This window comes from Stegostoma tigrinum, chromosome 26 (assembly GCF_030684315.1).
Source record: "Stegostoma tigrinum isolate sSteTig4 chromosome 26, sSteTig4.hap1, whole genome shotgun sequence".
NCBI lineage: Eukaryota > Metazoa > Chordata > Chondrichthyes > Orectolobiformes > Stegostomatidae > Stegostoma > Stegostoma tigrinum.
This window is the reverse complement of record NC_081379.1, coordinates 21,317,532-21,334,847: the sequence shown is the minus strand read 5'-3', so window position 1 is coordinate 21,334,847 and position 17,316 is coordinate 21,317,532. Positions and strand designations below refer to the sequence as shown.

The following is a 17,316-nucleotide window of genomic DNA, read 5'->3' as shown; positions in this document are numbered from 1 at the left end:
TTTCAGCATTAAGATTTGACTTCTATTTCCTGAGTGGAATGATGCAGCTGTATCATATATTTTCAATAACTCACATAGCACTATGCAATGAATCACCATGTGAATGGCTCGGTCAGTATTTATTATCAATCCATATGGTGGATTGCATAGTGAAAATAATTTCATAGTTCTATGGAAAGGGCCTTCCTGTGGCATAATGGTAGTATCCCTGCTCCTGAACTGGGAGGCCTCGGTTCAAGTACCACCTACTGCAGGGGTGTATTAGAACATCTCTGAACAGGTTGATTAGAAAATTTGGTTAAATGAAAAATAAGAAAATTGCTTCTACTTGTCACAGAATTGTGCATGTTGTTATAAAGCAGAGATTGACCCCCTTCTAAAAACTAAACACCCAAAGAGGAGCACCTCACCCTATAATCTGTAAAAAGAGTGTGGGAAGTGGTGTAACCTGCCTTTCAGCAACTTCTAGTGGTTAAATAAAACAAATCCCTAACAATGATTTTATAGTCAACAAGCAACAATTTATTTATCTGACTCTAACAGTGAACAAATTAACTATACTGTTATAAGCTGGATAAACCCCTTCTAACTGCTAACTAATCCCGAATAAAATGAGATTCTAATGGCTTGCCGTTCTAATAAATACAAATTCCACTTATAAAAAACAAAACTTAAAGAAATAGAATTTAGTCTCTCAAAATTACACCAGATTATGTCTCTTCCGGAATGCTGTGTGCATTCTCTGTTGAATGATCCATCAGGAACGCTCCTCCATTGATTCTTCTGTCAGGAATATTAACTAGTTGTGCCATTGCTACCTTTGATTTTTCTTAAATGGCGCTTTCTCTAACTCCTGAGAATTGTTATCTCTAGCAGATGGCTGTCTTTGTCCATCTACCCTCTAATTTTATACCCTTGATGACATATCAATTTCTTGCACTAGGATTGGCCCTATGTTGTCAAAACCACAGATTTAAACGTAATTGGAGTTTAGTTTCCAAGTGCCCGGTTCAAATTAATTGGATAAATTTAAACCTTGTTGTTTTGATTACAAAATAAAACTGCTATTTGCGTGCTAACTGTACAGCCTTCTGATACAAGTATTTCAATTCAGGTGCTCTTTTTACCTGCAGACTTTCCAGCTGCTCACTTTTTAAAAAAATTTCTAAGCATATAAAAAGCACATCATCTTTTAAAGGTACCACGCAATGCTTTCGCCACTTCCGCCCCCTCAGCATTTTGCAAACACCAAATTCGAACTTCCTGCCTTCCGATCCACAAGTACTCTACACAACTTCATGACAATGTGTCCGTTGTTCTGTTCTCTTTGCTCAAAGGATGTGGGCAGAATGGCTTGGTCAGTATTTATTATCAATCTATAATTGCTCAGATCTTGAGGAGTGTGTGCATTTCCAAATGTCCTGTGTCCTGAGGATCATTAAAGCCTTTTGACTCATCAGGGGAAGAGTTTTACAGCAAAGACAAGATACTTCCCAGTGTTTCTGCTGTTTATATTAGAAAACAGTTCAACTGATAATCGACCAGCAAAGACTCTGGTCCCTTTAATGACCGTGGATTCAGCACTCACTACCTGGTTATGTTTGAGTATTCTGAACTGAGTCAGGCATATGCACACAAACAGTCTTACACTAAGACACCATAAGGTGGGCCTTGAGTGTCAATGGGATATCTCTGGTGCTGTGCAGCCCTTGTTTTTGAGGAATGGCTTTGGTGAGAAATGGAAAGATTAAAAATATTGTATCCCTGGCCTTTGTCAGAGTAATGGGCTTACCATCCTGATTTAAACTTCTTCCCAACCAGCTAATCTATTAATCTTTGTTGAGCTTAACCTGACTTCACTTAAATCTTTCAAAACTTATTTTTGATCATAATATTGACCTAAAAGATGCTTTAAATATTTGATATATTAAATATTAATATGAACATGCTTAGCATTTTAAGACAATTCAGTGTGATGTTTCCAACATTTCTTTCTCAATATTACTTCAGTTTACTGTGCTAACTACTCTCAACCTTTCACAGTTTGAGAGTGGGACATATGCTGTTATGTTCTGACAAATGACCTTAACTGTACCATGAGTCTGTCACTGGAGTGTGTAGCCATCTGTCAGCTGGCTTGCAATACTGCATCAAGCCAAAACATTTAAATTGCATGTAGTCAAGACAAAACACAAGTCACAAATTAATTTTATTTCTCTTTTTAGAAGTAAGAACATAAATAAAAGCAGAGAAAAGGAATGAATGATAAATAGTAAAATATCCAAAAAACAAGAGGAAAGAGAGTCTTTGTTATCAGACACCGGTGAATAAAGCTGATGGGACATATCTTCCAAGTTTTACGTCTTGCCAGCGTCACTGATCTTCCCTCTGAACAATTTGATGGTCATGCATTTAGAGATGTGCTCATGAACTCTGTTGTCTACTGATTCTATGACATGACCCAGAGAGATAGCGTTAGGACTTCCTTATGATCTGACATGAGTGCCATGGATAGAACTTGTTGCTGGGTGCATGCTGGTTCACCAGAAGGACCCCATCTCCAGGCCATTTTGAAGTAAATTGGATCAGGGCAAACCTGTCACCCTGCCTGCAAGCAGCATTAAGCTAACAGTGGCGTAGTCGTACTGTCACTAGATTGGAAATCTGGAGGGCCTGGTAAATCTCTGCAGACACAGCTTCAGATTGCACTACATCAGTTAAAACTAAAGGTAATCATTGATTGTTAAAAATCCATCTGGTTTACTAAAGTCCTTTAGTCTGCCTGCCTTACCTGATCCAATACCTCAGTATTGTGGTTTACAATTAACAACCTTCTGAAATGGGCTCATATTAAGCCATTCAGGGAGGGACAGGCACAAATGCTGGCCTTGCCCATGACATCCAGATCATATGAAGGAATAAAGCGAACAAAAATGACTGGAGAAACAAGTGGTTCAGCCTCCATCCTTACCTGCATCAGTAGATCGCAGCTTCCTGACTGCTGTGGTTCTTCAGTTGGCCAGCTAGCATTGAGAGCCCACACACTGTCCTCAAGGGGATGCCTTTAGTAGGTCAATCTAAGAAAATTCGCTCAGGGCTTGTCATGCTCAAGCAGTGTGGGCTCAGACCCTGGAAGTGATTCTGCTGCCATGGTCCCAGTCCCCAAAATAATCCTGCCTAATTTCTTTTTCAAGTACCTTTAGCATTCATTATTTTAGAGGCAGGTCCGTAACATCCTAGTATAGTGAGGCCAGAACAAGATATTTTACCTTTCAGAAAATAAATGAAAATAGAGAGGAACAGCTTTGGTCAGTTTCACTTGCTATAATGTTGTCCTGTATAATTTTAAATTTTTTTTTAATCGTTCTCTTCAGACAAATAATGATACACCTCAGGGGTAGATGGGATTGAATCCTCTGGCCCAGAGGTAAGGACACTACCACATTGCCTTAGGAGCCTGCACCCCCAAGTGTTAGTCAGTGCCTTTAGGTTAATAGGTCAGTGACATTACCTTAGATCACTTCTCACCATTCTGCTAATGCAGCTGTTAACCATCAATTGCAATTAATTGGTCTTTGATGGACTGAAGCAAGAAATGGCCACTGCTGGAGAGCTTTAGGACCCAGTGATCCGAAGTCATTTCCTCCTTCCAAACACACAACATGTGCCATACCTCATGTAATATTGCATGGTATAAAATGTTGAAAACATTAAGGCCCTGCGTCTTTGAGCCACCTTGAATGGAATTGTTGATTTGAACAAAATAAGTTCTAGCTAGTCTCCTGTAGCACAATCCCTATGAATCAGATCAAAACCTGTACCAGTTGCTTTCTGTTTAGAATGTCAGGCTACAGTATCTTTGTATGTTTGTCTCTTAACTCTTCCCGAAACAGAAAGCTTAATTGCAGTGAATAGTGCAGAACAACTGAGAGCCTAAGGTCTTGCAACACAAAAGGACCGAAATTGATACTGTGTAAACCAGCAAAGTGAGTTGAAAGCTTGTCACTACAGGAATTCACTAAGATGTTAACATTTGAAGTGAGAGTGGGGGACTTGAGTTGTTTCTCTTTGAGAAAGTTGAGGATGATCCATTGGAAAGCCTCAGATTTTCGAAGCGGTAAGTATTGATTGATTAATGCTTAACAAAAGTAGATTGAGATAATCACCAGTAACTTGCATGGGGATTCTACCAATCTCCTGCTGTAAGAAACTGCACAACAGATGATTTATGCTGCTTCTCTTCTGACTTCTGCTGATCTTCTGGTACATCAGGGTATTGGGAGACCCAAACAGAGACCCCTACTGATCAGAAAAGGGATTTAAAAAATAGGTGAGAAAGGAAATCTTTAGAGAGAAAATAGAATATGACATGATGTGCTAAGTGTTTTTTTTATAAACATAATTCACACGTACCTTCAAAAAGGGAGTTAGTAGCTTGAATGAAAGTTTATTAAAGGATATCAGGAGTGAGCAAAATATGGTTCGTTGCAGAAAAGTGATAATGGTCACTTGATGAGTAATTATAGCAGTACTGTTTTGTGATTCTATGAAATGTGGCCTGTTGCTTTTCAATAGTGCTATTACTGTCATTACTTTAAATATGATTTAATCTATATCTGGTCATAGATTACAAGTCTATCATAGGGTCCTACATTAGGCTTATTAAAGTAGGTCTAACATTAGAAATAGTATGTTGCCCTCTGGTGGCAAGTCACCATTTAGCTATAATTATATCAGCCACCGAAAAGAATTACAAATGTACTGTTTTGAGACTCACTCATTGGGTAGAATTTTTCAATCTCAGGAGAAGGCAGGTGAGGCCTCACTTTGCCATCTCTGGCTGGCATACCAGTTTCTCAACATGTTTCCTGTTGCTGTGTCATTTTAGAGTCTGCCATTTCATTGGTATGAGGTTAGTGGTGGCAACCCACCCATAAAAGTCCCCTTTTCTTCTTCTCCTGCACCCAGTACTTCGACATGTGCCCTTTAGAACTGTTCCCCGTCTAAGGTACTGATCTGGCAGCTGTCACCAGTGTAAATGTAATCTTGAAAAGATGCTCCATCTCTCTGTCTTACTTACATTGGCAACTCCCAATTATACCAGTGGCCTCCTACTGGTCCTCCCACCGAGGGAGCCTGTTCACCCTCTTTAACTGAATAGAATGAGTACTCCCTGGGCACTCTAAAAAGTCGTTGGACTTCAAACATTGTCACAAAGTGGTTTGTGACCAGGAAATATGCCAAGTAAGTGCCTGGACCCAAAACAAAAATTCACCTCATCAATTCATGTATTCAAATATATTAAAATTCTTGAGGAAAACTATAAAATGTTACCTTAGCATTGTATGACAGACATTTTATACAGATTGCCCTGCTTTGCTTCCATAACGCTAATAAATGAGATCACTAGAAGCCCAGAGGATAGACCAAAAATATCCATTTGCCTAATTTCTCTGGGATTTATATCTGTAAATGTGCTGGTATAAGATGATTGCCTGGGACATCCCTGCCCTTTTATATCTATATAATTGTTCAGCAGTCTTAGTAACTCATTTGGAAAGTTAAGTCAGAAAAGCCAGATTCAATCCAATGTTAGTTTTGTGTTAACTGATCATTGCACAGTGGTGACTGTAAAATCACATGGGAGTACCTACTGTCTAGAACTGTGCTGAAGAGTGATCTCAAGTTCAAGGAACCCCAGTGTCTTCAACAAAATAAAGGGGAAATTTCAAGAGTCAAAAAAATACATTTGCTACATTCACAATCTCTGGACCCAAATATGAGTGAGACTCAAAGATTTTAGTAAAATACATTTTTTTTATGAAGTAAAGCTCAACTTAATGTTTATATATCTCCTTGCTACAGGTGATTCAGTCTTGTCAAATACTTTCACAGACACTGTTGTAACTGGTGTTCGTGGACCTCCTGGACCTCCTGGACCAGTGGGACCTGTCGGTAAGTTTTACACTTCACAGAGACTTCATTTTAGATCATTTTTCATGAACGATCTACCACACCCATGAAGTTGTATTGCTCAATCCATTATTGTCCTGGTTTTAAACAATGCAACGAGAGGCAGTTGTCACAACAATGATTAACATTCATTTAACTGAGCAGCAAGGTGTATCTTCCACCACATGTTTGCCACTTGCCCAAAGGCAAACTTTAGAAGTGGGGGGCAGTGATCAATCTGAGCAGCACTTGTTACTTTTGCATTGACCCATTTAATTAGCAGTACCATCAACTGGAATCTTCTTGCCTATTAATGCAAGAGGGACAACAGAGAAGGTTGGAGAGGAAAGGAAAATGTGCAATTTTAAAATAATAAGCATAATTTCATTTTGGATAAAATTTTAATTTCACCTTTGGGAGAATAAAAATTACATTTTCAGAAACTTGAAAATGTTGGCTGCCATAGAGCAGCACAGTGACACAAAAAATAAAATTGGGAGCATATAGTCTACCTTCTTATGCCATGCCTGTAGCTGAGGATCATTTGAAAGAAGTGAGGAAAACAAATGAAATAAATATACCACATTTAATTATGAAATTATTTTTGCAATCAGTTGAATGAAAGCATATATTTGACCCTTGCTTATCAGTAGCAATAAATATTAACTCTGTCAGTAGTGCCCGCATCCTATGAATGAAGTAGGAGAAAATTATAGCTGCAGCATTGTTGTGAAATATACCCAGTTGTGGCTTGATGTAAACTTTTATTTTCAGCAGATGTCTTGGGGTGGTGAGGAAAGATAGAAGTTGCAGCCATGTCTAATGTTGTTGGCAAGAGACATGACAATTTTCACTTTCAGGTTCAGTATCATTCTGTGGGCTGCTTGTGTGTCTTGAACAGCTCACTAAACAAGGAGGTCCAGCAATCCAGTACCTCCAGTGTAGAGGTGAGGCAGTGCAGATGCATTAAGGGCAGGGAGACAATGAATTGGAAGCAAAGAGAAGGCCCTTTCTTGTTTCATGGGTTGAACTTGTCCCTGACAAGGTCAGTCTTCTTTGCCCATCACTCATTGTCTGTGAACTGTGTGACTTTACAGGCTATTTTCAGAGGACAGTAAAGAGTCAACCACACAGTTATGGGTCTGGAGTCCCAGATTGGTCAGATCAAGTGAAGACTTCCACAAAGACTAAACCTATTGCAGGAAACCAGATGGGTCTTTATGACCATCAAAGATGGCTTCAAGGTCACCATGAACTAGCTTTCAATTCCAAATTAATTATTTAAATTCCAGTTCCACCATTTGCCATTGGAGCTTGAAGCTGTGTCCCCAGAGTATTAAAGTGAGACCCTGCATCACTAGTCCTGTGACATTTCCACAAGGGCACCATCTACCCTTGGCGTGACATGTATAAGCATTGACATGCACTGTCACTTGATCAGATATGGAGGAGGGATAAAGAGCATTGGGCAAAATAATGCACCCATTTGTACTGAATTAAATGGGACCAAATGAGTTGGACTTAGTTCTCCCCACCAATGGGTTTAAAGACAGGGAGTGGACAAGGAGTACATTAAATCCAGTGCATAACCTGCCCAATATCTACCTGCCTGCCCTGTTCCCAACACACTTATACCAGTGGCAGGAGTGACATTGACTGACCAGATTGCATTTGAAACAACTGAACACTTTAAGTGAGCAATTAATGCTCTCATCGGGTCCTTACTGTACCGGCATTTGACCGGGGATAAGAATGGCCCACATCAGTAGACAGCCTGGCAGGTTTCTCTGTGTGGTCTGGTGGTGGTCAGGATGCACTCTCTTTAGCCTGTACCTTGGCCAATAGGAGAAGTTTAGCAACACACTCCACCCTGACCCCAGACCATCTCCCCGTGACTTCTCAAACCCCAGCCTCCAGCCCCCTGGCTAACATCCAAAGTTGCAATTTGCCTGCGTGCAGTATGGGAATTGGGCACCACTTGCCCTGGCACTACAGGTACATCACAAGCTGCCTAGTTCACTCTTTAGGCAGTGAGGGTGGAGGAGGTGGGAGCAGTTGGCCCCATATCATTTAGTCATTGTTTCTGATGTGCTCCTTCTCTGAGATGCGTGGCGTCACTTGCTGTTGATTAATCATTAGAGGCTTTTGAATAAATTAGGCATTTCACAAATAAAGCACAATCTTTTGTTGAAAATGTTTAGGTTCACCTGGTCAACAAGGACCTATTGGACCACCTGGGCCTCCAGGAAAAGATGTAAGTCATTGCAAAAATAGTGCGTAAATAACTGATGTGGTTCTAACAGAGAAAATATTCAAACTTTACAGTAATTTATACATGTCCATATTAATATGAACTTTTTTTGTTGGTCTTCTGTTAGGCTTTATTCTCGCAGAGCCCCAAATTATAAATGGAATCTAAATTCTGCTATTGCATGAAGAGATTTTGACTCGATTAGGAGCTGTTAACTTCTCATATGATAACTTCATGTTTCCAGTCTCACTGTTCTAAACAGAATGTGCTTTGTTTTGTATAGGGATTGGCTGGTCGGCCAGGAATGCCAGGATTAGATGGGCCTAAAGGTGAAAAGGGAGACAGAGTAAGTTGCAGACATATTCACAAGGTTGAAGTAGGACATGTTACACGCACTGAAGTGATGGAATGCCTTATAAGGCCACAATGTTATTTAGTTTGTAGCTACATTTATGACATGAGAAATAAGGCACCATTGAAGTAAATGACATCAGCGTTTGCCGATGAATACTGTGTGAGGGTAGGCTGATCATCAACTGAAGAAAATAAACTTTGCTAGTGCTAATTTTTTTTATCCAACTCTCAATTCCTCATGTCCCTGTATACTTTCTTATCCTCACCTCCACTTACCCAACTGACTGTGGACCAACATTTCTACCAATGACATCCTTTTCTATGCCTGCACCATCAATGTCAAGTCTCTCAAGGATTGATTCTTGGCCGATGGTTTTTCATCCTATACACTGGCATTGGCACAGTCATCCCCAGGCACAGGGACAGGTTCTATCCCGATTCCATGGGCAAGATATCTGGTCACAATTCAACCCAAAATGTCACATCAGGTCAAAGCTCTGTCACCACACCAAACCTCCTGTGAATGATTATGGAAAATTAAATAACTAATGAGAGGTGAACGCCCATGAACAATTCCAATGTCAATGATGATGGAACCCAACACAAGTAAAAACGAATGAGACCAGGGCATTTGTAACTTCACGAAAAGTGCTGAGTGGAAGACCTAGCTCAACCACCTCCTCATAAACCCACTGTTGTACAGGCCAGCTTTCCACTAATTCGATTCACTTTGTTTAATGTCAATGAGGGACTGAATGTGATGAATACAACAAAGATCATGAGTCCCAACATCTTCCCAGATGTAGTATGGAAGACTTCTGAACCAGAGCTAGGCATGTCCAAAACATACACCTTGTTTCAGTGCATCCAACAATTCTGACATAGACTGACAAAATTGGCAAGTGTCCCAGGCATGACCTGTTCATAAATAGCCAGCCAAATCCAATCCAGTCCCGTCTTTCCACATACACCCTAGTTAGCCTACTTTCGATTATCACCAAAGTGATGGAAGGTATTGCTGACAGTGTTATCAAATGGCAGATACTTGCCAGCAACCTGTAGATAAGGTGTGAAGCCTTCTTCAGCAGCTCCTCCAAACTTCAGGGCTTTGGAAACTTCATCACTTCCTAATGTTGTCATTGTCCTATCACTGTCTCTGGGTAAAAATACTAGAACTGTCTACGCAACTGCATTGTGCCTAAAACCTTATCACATGGACTGCACCAACTCAAGAAGACAACAGACTACAACCCTCTCAAGGGCAACTAGGGAGAGGCAATAAATGTTGTTTTGTTAGCGATTGCAAGGGAATTTTTTTTGGGAATTAACATAAAGGCTGAGGAATAATTAAAGAACAATGTTCAAATGTGCCATCCCAGGAATTTGTGTTATGAACCTTCAGCGCACTTCTTCTATGGCACATTTATCATTTCTAAGGTAAGGAGACCAAAACTTCTGTACTCAACTCCATTTGCAATGAAGGCTAATATGACAGTTGCCTTCCAAACTGCACACTGCATGTCCATGTTTGATTTCAATGATTGGTACACAATGACACCTAGGTCACTTTGTACATCAACATTTCCCAAAATCCCTGCTATTTTGGGCAGGATTCTTATAAACATGCAGGCATTGGAAACCAAGCATTTCAAGTGCCACATGCTAGCATAAATTTGTTACTCAGTAATGGCATCAGAAATAATGCCCTCTTCTGTTGTTTATTCGAGTTTTGATCTGAAATGTTGACTAAGTCAAAGTAGAAGGATGGGGTTTGCTGGAAAGGATGATAAGGGATGAAGGTGAATGAATGAAGTAATAGGGAGAAGGTAGTGATTAGAAAAACAGGACATTCACAAAGGAGAGTGGCACACCATTCTATAATTGGACTGCTACCCCTCAAATCTGCATTGAGATGAGTATTTTAATGACTTTGGCTTTTCCATTGTTGAACATGCATTTATTTCTCACTTTAATTTACGTTGTATCCCGATTTTAAAATAACAAAGCGTAACTCCATAGCTGTTTGTTTAATGGCTGATGTATAAATGAAATCTGTATTTTTAACTCAATTAGGGCCCATCTGGATATCCTGGAGAAAGAGGCCTCAGAGGAGAAATGGTAAGTTGCGCCACCAATTTGTAAACATCTTGATCTTTCCTGATTGAATTGATGTCTTTATTTCATCAATTTTTTCCTTGATCCAGTTGTTGAATTGTGATGCTCCTGTAACTTGAAACAAAGGAAGTGTGTTCATGTGTATGGTGGGGGTGAGTGAGGATATTTGTTCCTACCTAAAAATTCAGGGAACAATCCTGGTCCCAGATTGGGAAGACCTGAGATGAACCAAGATGCACCTGCTGTCATTAAATCGGCAAATTTCTGAGAATTTTGACAAACCTTTCTGCCTCCCTGTTACTCATCTCTCCACTGGAACAATATTTTAATGCCTTTTTTTGATGGCAGGTTCCCTTTAGGGTCTGCCTGTTTGGCCACATGAAGACTTGCTGTTTCTAATGCAGTGACCCCACCATTGGTTGCCCCAAGGGCCAATAAGTATCAAGTAGCATTCAAGAAAATGTTCAATACAAGGCACAAATTTGTACAGGGACAGAAAAAAAAAAGAATGAACAAGACACAGCATTCTTTTTCAAAGCACATTAAACCATTTTGTGTCACCAAAGTAACAAGGCTCTTCAAAAATCTTCCAGAGCTTTGAATTTGTACTTTGATGACTACAGCAAAGATATTTTGCTTTGAGCCTCACCACTGTGTAGTAGAGTGATCACTGGCAACTTGTGAATGCGCATAACTCAGGTATTATCCAATGGGGAGCGCAGGGTTATAGGGACAGGGTATGGGGTGGTCTGGGTGGGATGTTCATCGGGGGTAGATTATGACTCGATGGGCCAAATGACCTGCCTCCAAACTATAGGGATACTGTGATGATTGCTCAGCAATTGTCAAATTTATTTTTGGTTGTTCCAGCAATAGAGATAAGGAGCAGAGATTTACTGGGAAATGGGTTTGGGTGGCAGACAGCTTATCCACCTTCACACCCCTACATCCCTGCACTGTGGCTGGGCTAAGTTGGCTAATGGTAGGGTTTCCACTCCTCAGTTTCAGTGAAGTTCTGCCCTTGGACCAGCTCCATCGCCTCTGGCAGCACCAAAGTTCAGTAGTGGACACTACCGATAGTGTAGGAACAAGATGGTAACTGTGGGATTTTTAAGGTTGAGAAGGATCCCAAAGCACAAAGACACAGCGGGAAATTTAAAGTTTTTGAGAAGATTTGTAGCTCGGGTTGTGGATAAGGCTGTAGACATGCTTGACAAACATGTCTACAACCTCACAAAGCAAGAAAGGCAGCTTCTGATGGGCAGTGACATGGAAAGAAAGATGAGTGTACCCCTGACACACACAGGGGACCCTGAATTTGCTAATCCCCTTTCTTTGCATAGATATTTGAAAAAGGCCTGCTCACTCCTGTTCAGCTGCCCACGTTAGCCATATTATTTTAGTGTTATCCTATATGGTATTTTCATTTAAATTTACTTCATGCTGTTTATTGACACATATTTTGATCCTTTTTCTCCTTCCTGTTTTCTAGAAACTGTGTACTTTTGGTTTCCTTGTTTTTAAGCCTTTTTAATTCTTTCACCTGATCAAACTGAGATATATTGTGTGAGAAAACAGAACATTTTTTTACTCTTTGTACTCAGGCATTCTCGGGGTTAAGTGCAGCATGAGTTAGATGTAAAGTTCTCCCAATTCTGCATTAATACTGCATTTGAGCATAAGCCCTGACCTCGGAAAAATGCATCAGTGTGATGCTTCTATTTTTGACTGTTCATTCTAGTCATCTCAGTGCTCTCTCTAACTGACTGTTTAAACTCAATTAATTTCACCCTTAAAATGGTGCAAGATTATATTTGAGCCAGATTGTAGGATGAAAGGACAAAGAAGGATTTGCTGTTAGATTTAAATGAAGTACCTTGAGGGAGGATGTTTGATTTGAGCGTTAATGCCTACAACACCACAACATTGACATTGGGCTGAATAATCTGTTTCTTTGTTGTAAATCCTGTGTCATTGTCAAGTCATACTATGCATTGTAGTTCTCCCCTTTTCTGGAATATGCTTATTTTGCTTACACAGTGTGGTAATTTTCTTCCTGTTGCTGAGTCTGTCATTAATTTCCATTTGCTCCTTTGTTGTGTTTACTCTTTTATGATGCAATTCCTATGTTTCTTTTTCAAAAAAAGAAAACTGATTCTCTATTGGCCTGTAGAGGCTTATTATTTCAACTTTGGGTTCTTGCAGTGTTCCAGTTTCACCTGTGTCATCACCTGGTTCTATCCACCTTCAGTTCATCTCCTGCTGTGTCTGGCTTTGGGTATTCCACTGCACTCATGACTGGCCTGCTGCAGTTTACCTTCCCTAAGCCTGAAGTCGTCAAAAATTCAACAGCCAATGACCTTGCTTGCCCCAAGTCCTGTCTACCCATCTACCACCTTTACCCCGCCAACTCCCACTCCCCACCTAACTGGCGTACATTGGCTCCTGGTTAAGCAAACATGTTGCTTCTAAGATTCTCAACATTTCCCTTATTTGGAAATCGCTCCATGACCTGTCCCTTCCCTACAGCTGTAATCTCTCAATTTTAATTGCTTCGTCATTGGTGACTGCCCTCGACTGTCAAAGCCCAAAACTCTACAATTCACTGCCTAAACCTCTCTGTTGTTTTGCTTCTCTGTCATCCTTTAAGATGCTCCTTAAAATATATTCCTTAACCATTTTGATCAAGCTTTTTGTTGTCTGCCCTAGATTGTCCTTGTGTGATTCGGTGTCATATATCTTTTTGCTAACGCTCCTGAGAAATTCCTTGAGATATGTACTACATTGAAGGTGCAATATAAATAAATTCTACAATGTCATTGCTTCCCTCACCTTAGTGCCATCTCATTTACTCAAAATGTTTAATTCATGGACGTAAGTTTGCTCGCTGAACTGGAAGGTTCGTTTTCAGACGTTTCGTCACTTATTTTTTATTTGAAAAAATATACTTTATTCATAGAATGTACAAAAAAAAACATTTATACACCTACCCAGTCATGCAAGCCGCTCCGGGTTACCCGGGGGGTACGTACACCAACTAAAAGGAAAAAAAAACAAAGAAGAAGAAAAAACAAAGCAAAGAAAACACCCCGGCAGTCGTCTCCCCGCACAGTCCCCGTTGGCCCCTGACCAGTTGGGGAAGGGGCCAGCTGGGCCCAGTTACCAGATAGGGCACTTTTTTCTATTCTGGACGACTGCCCCAAGCTTTAGTGCGTCCCTCAGCACGTAGCCCTGGACCTTGGAGTGCGCCAGACTGCAACACTCGGTCGGGGTCAGTTCTTTCAGCTGGCAGACCAGCAAGTTGCAGGCAGACCAAAGAGCGTCTTTCACCGCATTGATGGTCCTCCAGGTGCAGTTGATGTTGGTCTTGGTGTGCGTCCCGGGAAACAGCACGTAGAGCACGGAGTCCGGTGTCACGGAGCTGCTCGGGACGAACCTCAACAAATACCACTGCATCCCCCTCCAGACCTCCTGCGCATAGGCACACTGCAGAAGGAGGTGATCGACAGTCTCATCCTCCCCGCAGCCACCTCGAGGGCAGCGTGCGGTGGCGCAGAGATTCCGGGCATGCATAAAGGATCTCACTGGCAGAGCCCCTCTCACCGCCTGCCAAGCAATGTCCTCGTGCTTGTTTGAAAGTTCTGGCGATGAGGCATTCTGCCAAACGACTTTGGCAGTCTGCGTGGGGAACCACACGACGGGATCCACCCTCTCCTTTTCCCGAAGGGTCTCGAGGATACTACGTGCTGACCACTGCCTGACGGCCTTGTGGCCAAAGGTGTTTCCTTCCAAAAATTTCTCCATGAAGGATAGGTGGTACGGGACGGTCCAACTACTCGGAGCGTTCCGTGGCAACGAGGCCAGGCCCATCCTTCGCAACACCAGGGACAGATAGAACCTGAGTAAGTAGTGACACTCGGTGTTTGCGTACTGAGGATCTACGCACAGCTTGATGCAGCCACACACAAAGGTAGCCGTCAGGGCGAGGGTGGCGTTCGGTACGCCCTTTCCCCCATTTTCCAGGTCTTTGTACATCGTGTCCCTGGGGACCCGGTCCATCCTCAACCCCCAGATAAAGTGGAAGATGGCCCAGGTGACCGCAGCGGCGCAGGTCCAGGGAATAGGCCAGGCCTGCGCCACATACACCAGTACCGGAAGCCCCTCACATCGGACAACCAGGTTCTTACCCGCGATGGAGAGGGACCGGAGCATCCACCTGCCCAGCTTCTGCTTTAGTTTGGTGATACGCTCCTCCCAAGTCTTAGTGCACGCCCCAGCTCCACCGAAGCAAACACCCAGCACCTTCAGGTAGTCTGTCCTGACGGTGAAGGGGATGATGGAGCGGTCGTCCCAGTTCCCGAAGAACATGACCTCACTCTTACCCCTATTGACTTTGGCACCCGAGGCCAGTTCAAACTGGCCGCAGATGTCCAACAGCCTACTCACTGACCGACGATCGGTGCAGAAGACGGCGACGTCGTCCATGTACAGGGAGGTCTTGACCTGAAGGCCTCCGCTGCCTGGGATAGTCACGCCCTTCAGGCTCACGTCCTTCCTGATGGATGCGGCGAAGGGCTCCACACAGCACACGAACAAGGCAGGAGAGAGCGGGCAGCCCTGCCTGACTCCAGATCGAGACTGCGCTAACGATGTTGGTGTAGAGCAGCCAGATCCAATTGCAGAAGCTCTCCCCGAACCCCATTTTGGAGAGGACGTCCCTCATGTAAGTATGAGAGACCCTGTCGAAGGCCTTCTCCTGGTCCAGGCTGACGAGGCAGGTGTCCACCCGCCTGTCCTGTACGTAGGTGATCGTATCCCTGATGAGCGCGAGGCTCTCAGCGATCTTCCTGCCCAGCACAGCACAGGTTTGGTCAGGGTGAATCGCCGACTCCAGGACAGACCTGACCCGGTTGGCTATGACCTTGGCCAGGATTTTGTAGTCCACATTCAATAATGAAATGGGACGCCAATTCATAATTTCTTCCCTCGCTCCCTTCCTCTTGTAAATGAGGGTGATGATGCCCTTCCTCATGGACTTGCACATTTCGCCTGCCCGAAGCGCATTATCATACACCTCCAGCGGGTCCTGCCCGACCAGGTCCCACAGAGCGGAACACAGCTCGACCGGTAAGCCGTCGCTCCCAGGAGTCTTATTCCTCTCAAAGGACTTGAGGGCTCTCGTCAGCTCATCGAGGGATATCGGCCGGTCCAGCCACTACCTCGTGCCGTCGTCTGAGAACTCCGTGATAGACAACAGGAACGATTCGGAGGCCGTGCTGTCCACGGGCTTCGCGTCGTACAGTCCGGCATAGAAGGATCTGCTGATCCTCAAAATGTCGGGCCGAGACGACATCACCGAGCCATCATCCTCCTTCAGCCAGCTAAGCACAGAGCTCTCTTTGTGCACCTTCTGAAAGAAGAAACGCGAGCACGTCTTGTCCTGCTCCATGGAGTGGCCCCTGGACCGGAAGATTATCCTGGAGGCCTCTGCGGCGAAGAGTGAGGCTTGCTGGCCCCTCACCTCGCGGAGGTCCTCCGTGACATTGACCCCCATCAACTGCAGAAGGAGCAGGTTCTGCACCCTTTTCTGGAGTTGCAACAGCTTTCGCTGCCTCTCTCCCGCCTTCCGAACACCCTTGAGGACAAAGAACCTCTTGATGTTCTCCTTCACTGTCTCCCACCAGTCGCCCGGAGACTCAAAGAGAAGTTTCACGGTTCTCCAACCGGCGTACTCCCTCTTAAGCTCCTCGACGTTCTCTGGGGTCAACAGAGTCGTGTTGAGCTTCCACGTCCCCTTGCCGGCCGGCTGGTCGTCCTGTAAGTGACAGTCGGCCAGCAGGAGGCAATGGCCAGAGAAGAACACCGGCTCGACGCCAGTGGACCTGACCGAGAGCGCCCGTGACACAAACAGGAAATCTATCCTTGAGCGGATAGACCCGTCTGGCCGCGACAAGGTGTATCTCCGCTGCGCTCCATCTGCAGGGGTGCTGAAGACGTCGAGCAGCTTGGCATCCTTCACCATGCCCATTGGGGAATCTGGATGTGACGTCCAGTTGACTCCCCCCACCCGCTGTCCCCACGCCGGATCTTCCATCTGCATCGATGATGCAGTTGAAGTCTCCGCCTAGGAATACCGGCCTGGACGTAGCCAGCAGGGGTGGAAGCCGCTGCAGGACGGCCAACCGCTCACTCCGTACCGCTGGGGCATACACGTTGATCAGCCTCAGTGGAGCGTTCCTGTAGGTGACATCAGCCACTAGGAGGTGCCCCACCACGACCTCCTGAACTTGAGAGATGGTGAAGTTGCACCCCGCAGCAGAATAGCCAGGCCCGAGGAGCGACAGTCATTACCCCCCGACCAGATCAAAGGCCCACAGGTCCAGGCGCCCGACCATTTCCCATACCTGCTGAGGTGCGTTATCCTGCACTCCTGCAGTAACTGGAGGTCTGCCTTGACGGTGGTCAGGTAGGCCAACGTGGACACACATCTTGCGGTGGACTTGACGCTGCGCACATTAATGCTCGCAACTCGTGCCCCCATTGGGGGCAGTGAGCGCAGTACCCTCCCCAAGTCCAAGGTCCAGCCCCTCCATCTGTCCCTTCATGCCCATTGCCTGGGCTAACTGCTGGCTGCTCTCCGGGCT

General features: G+C 43.9%; 1 protein-coding gene across 4 annotated transcripts in view; it reads left to right on the top strand.

The window, feature by feature from the left end:
- emid1 (EMI domain containing 1) overlaps positions 1–17,316 on the top strand; it is a 325,227-nt gene that overhangs the window by 282,263 nt on the left and 25,648 nt on the right. For all 4 annotated transcript variants that reach the window (XR_009447269.1, XM_048556572.2, XM_048556573.2 and 1 more), the window contains exons 9-12: positions 5,866–5,955; positions 8,154–8,206; positions 8,487–8,549; positions 10,631–10,675. Coding sequence is in view for 3 of the 4 variants with exons in the window: in XM_048556572.2 (XP_048412529.1) it covers positions 5,866–5,955; positions 8,154–8,206; positions 8,487–8,549; positions 10,631–10,675 (251 nt within the window). In the remaining variant the exon portion in view is untranslated. The remainder of the gene's footprint in view (positions 1–5,865; positions 5,956–8,153; positions 8,207–8,486; positions 8,550–10,630; positions 10,676–17,316) is intronic.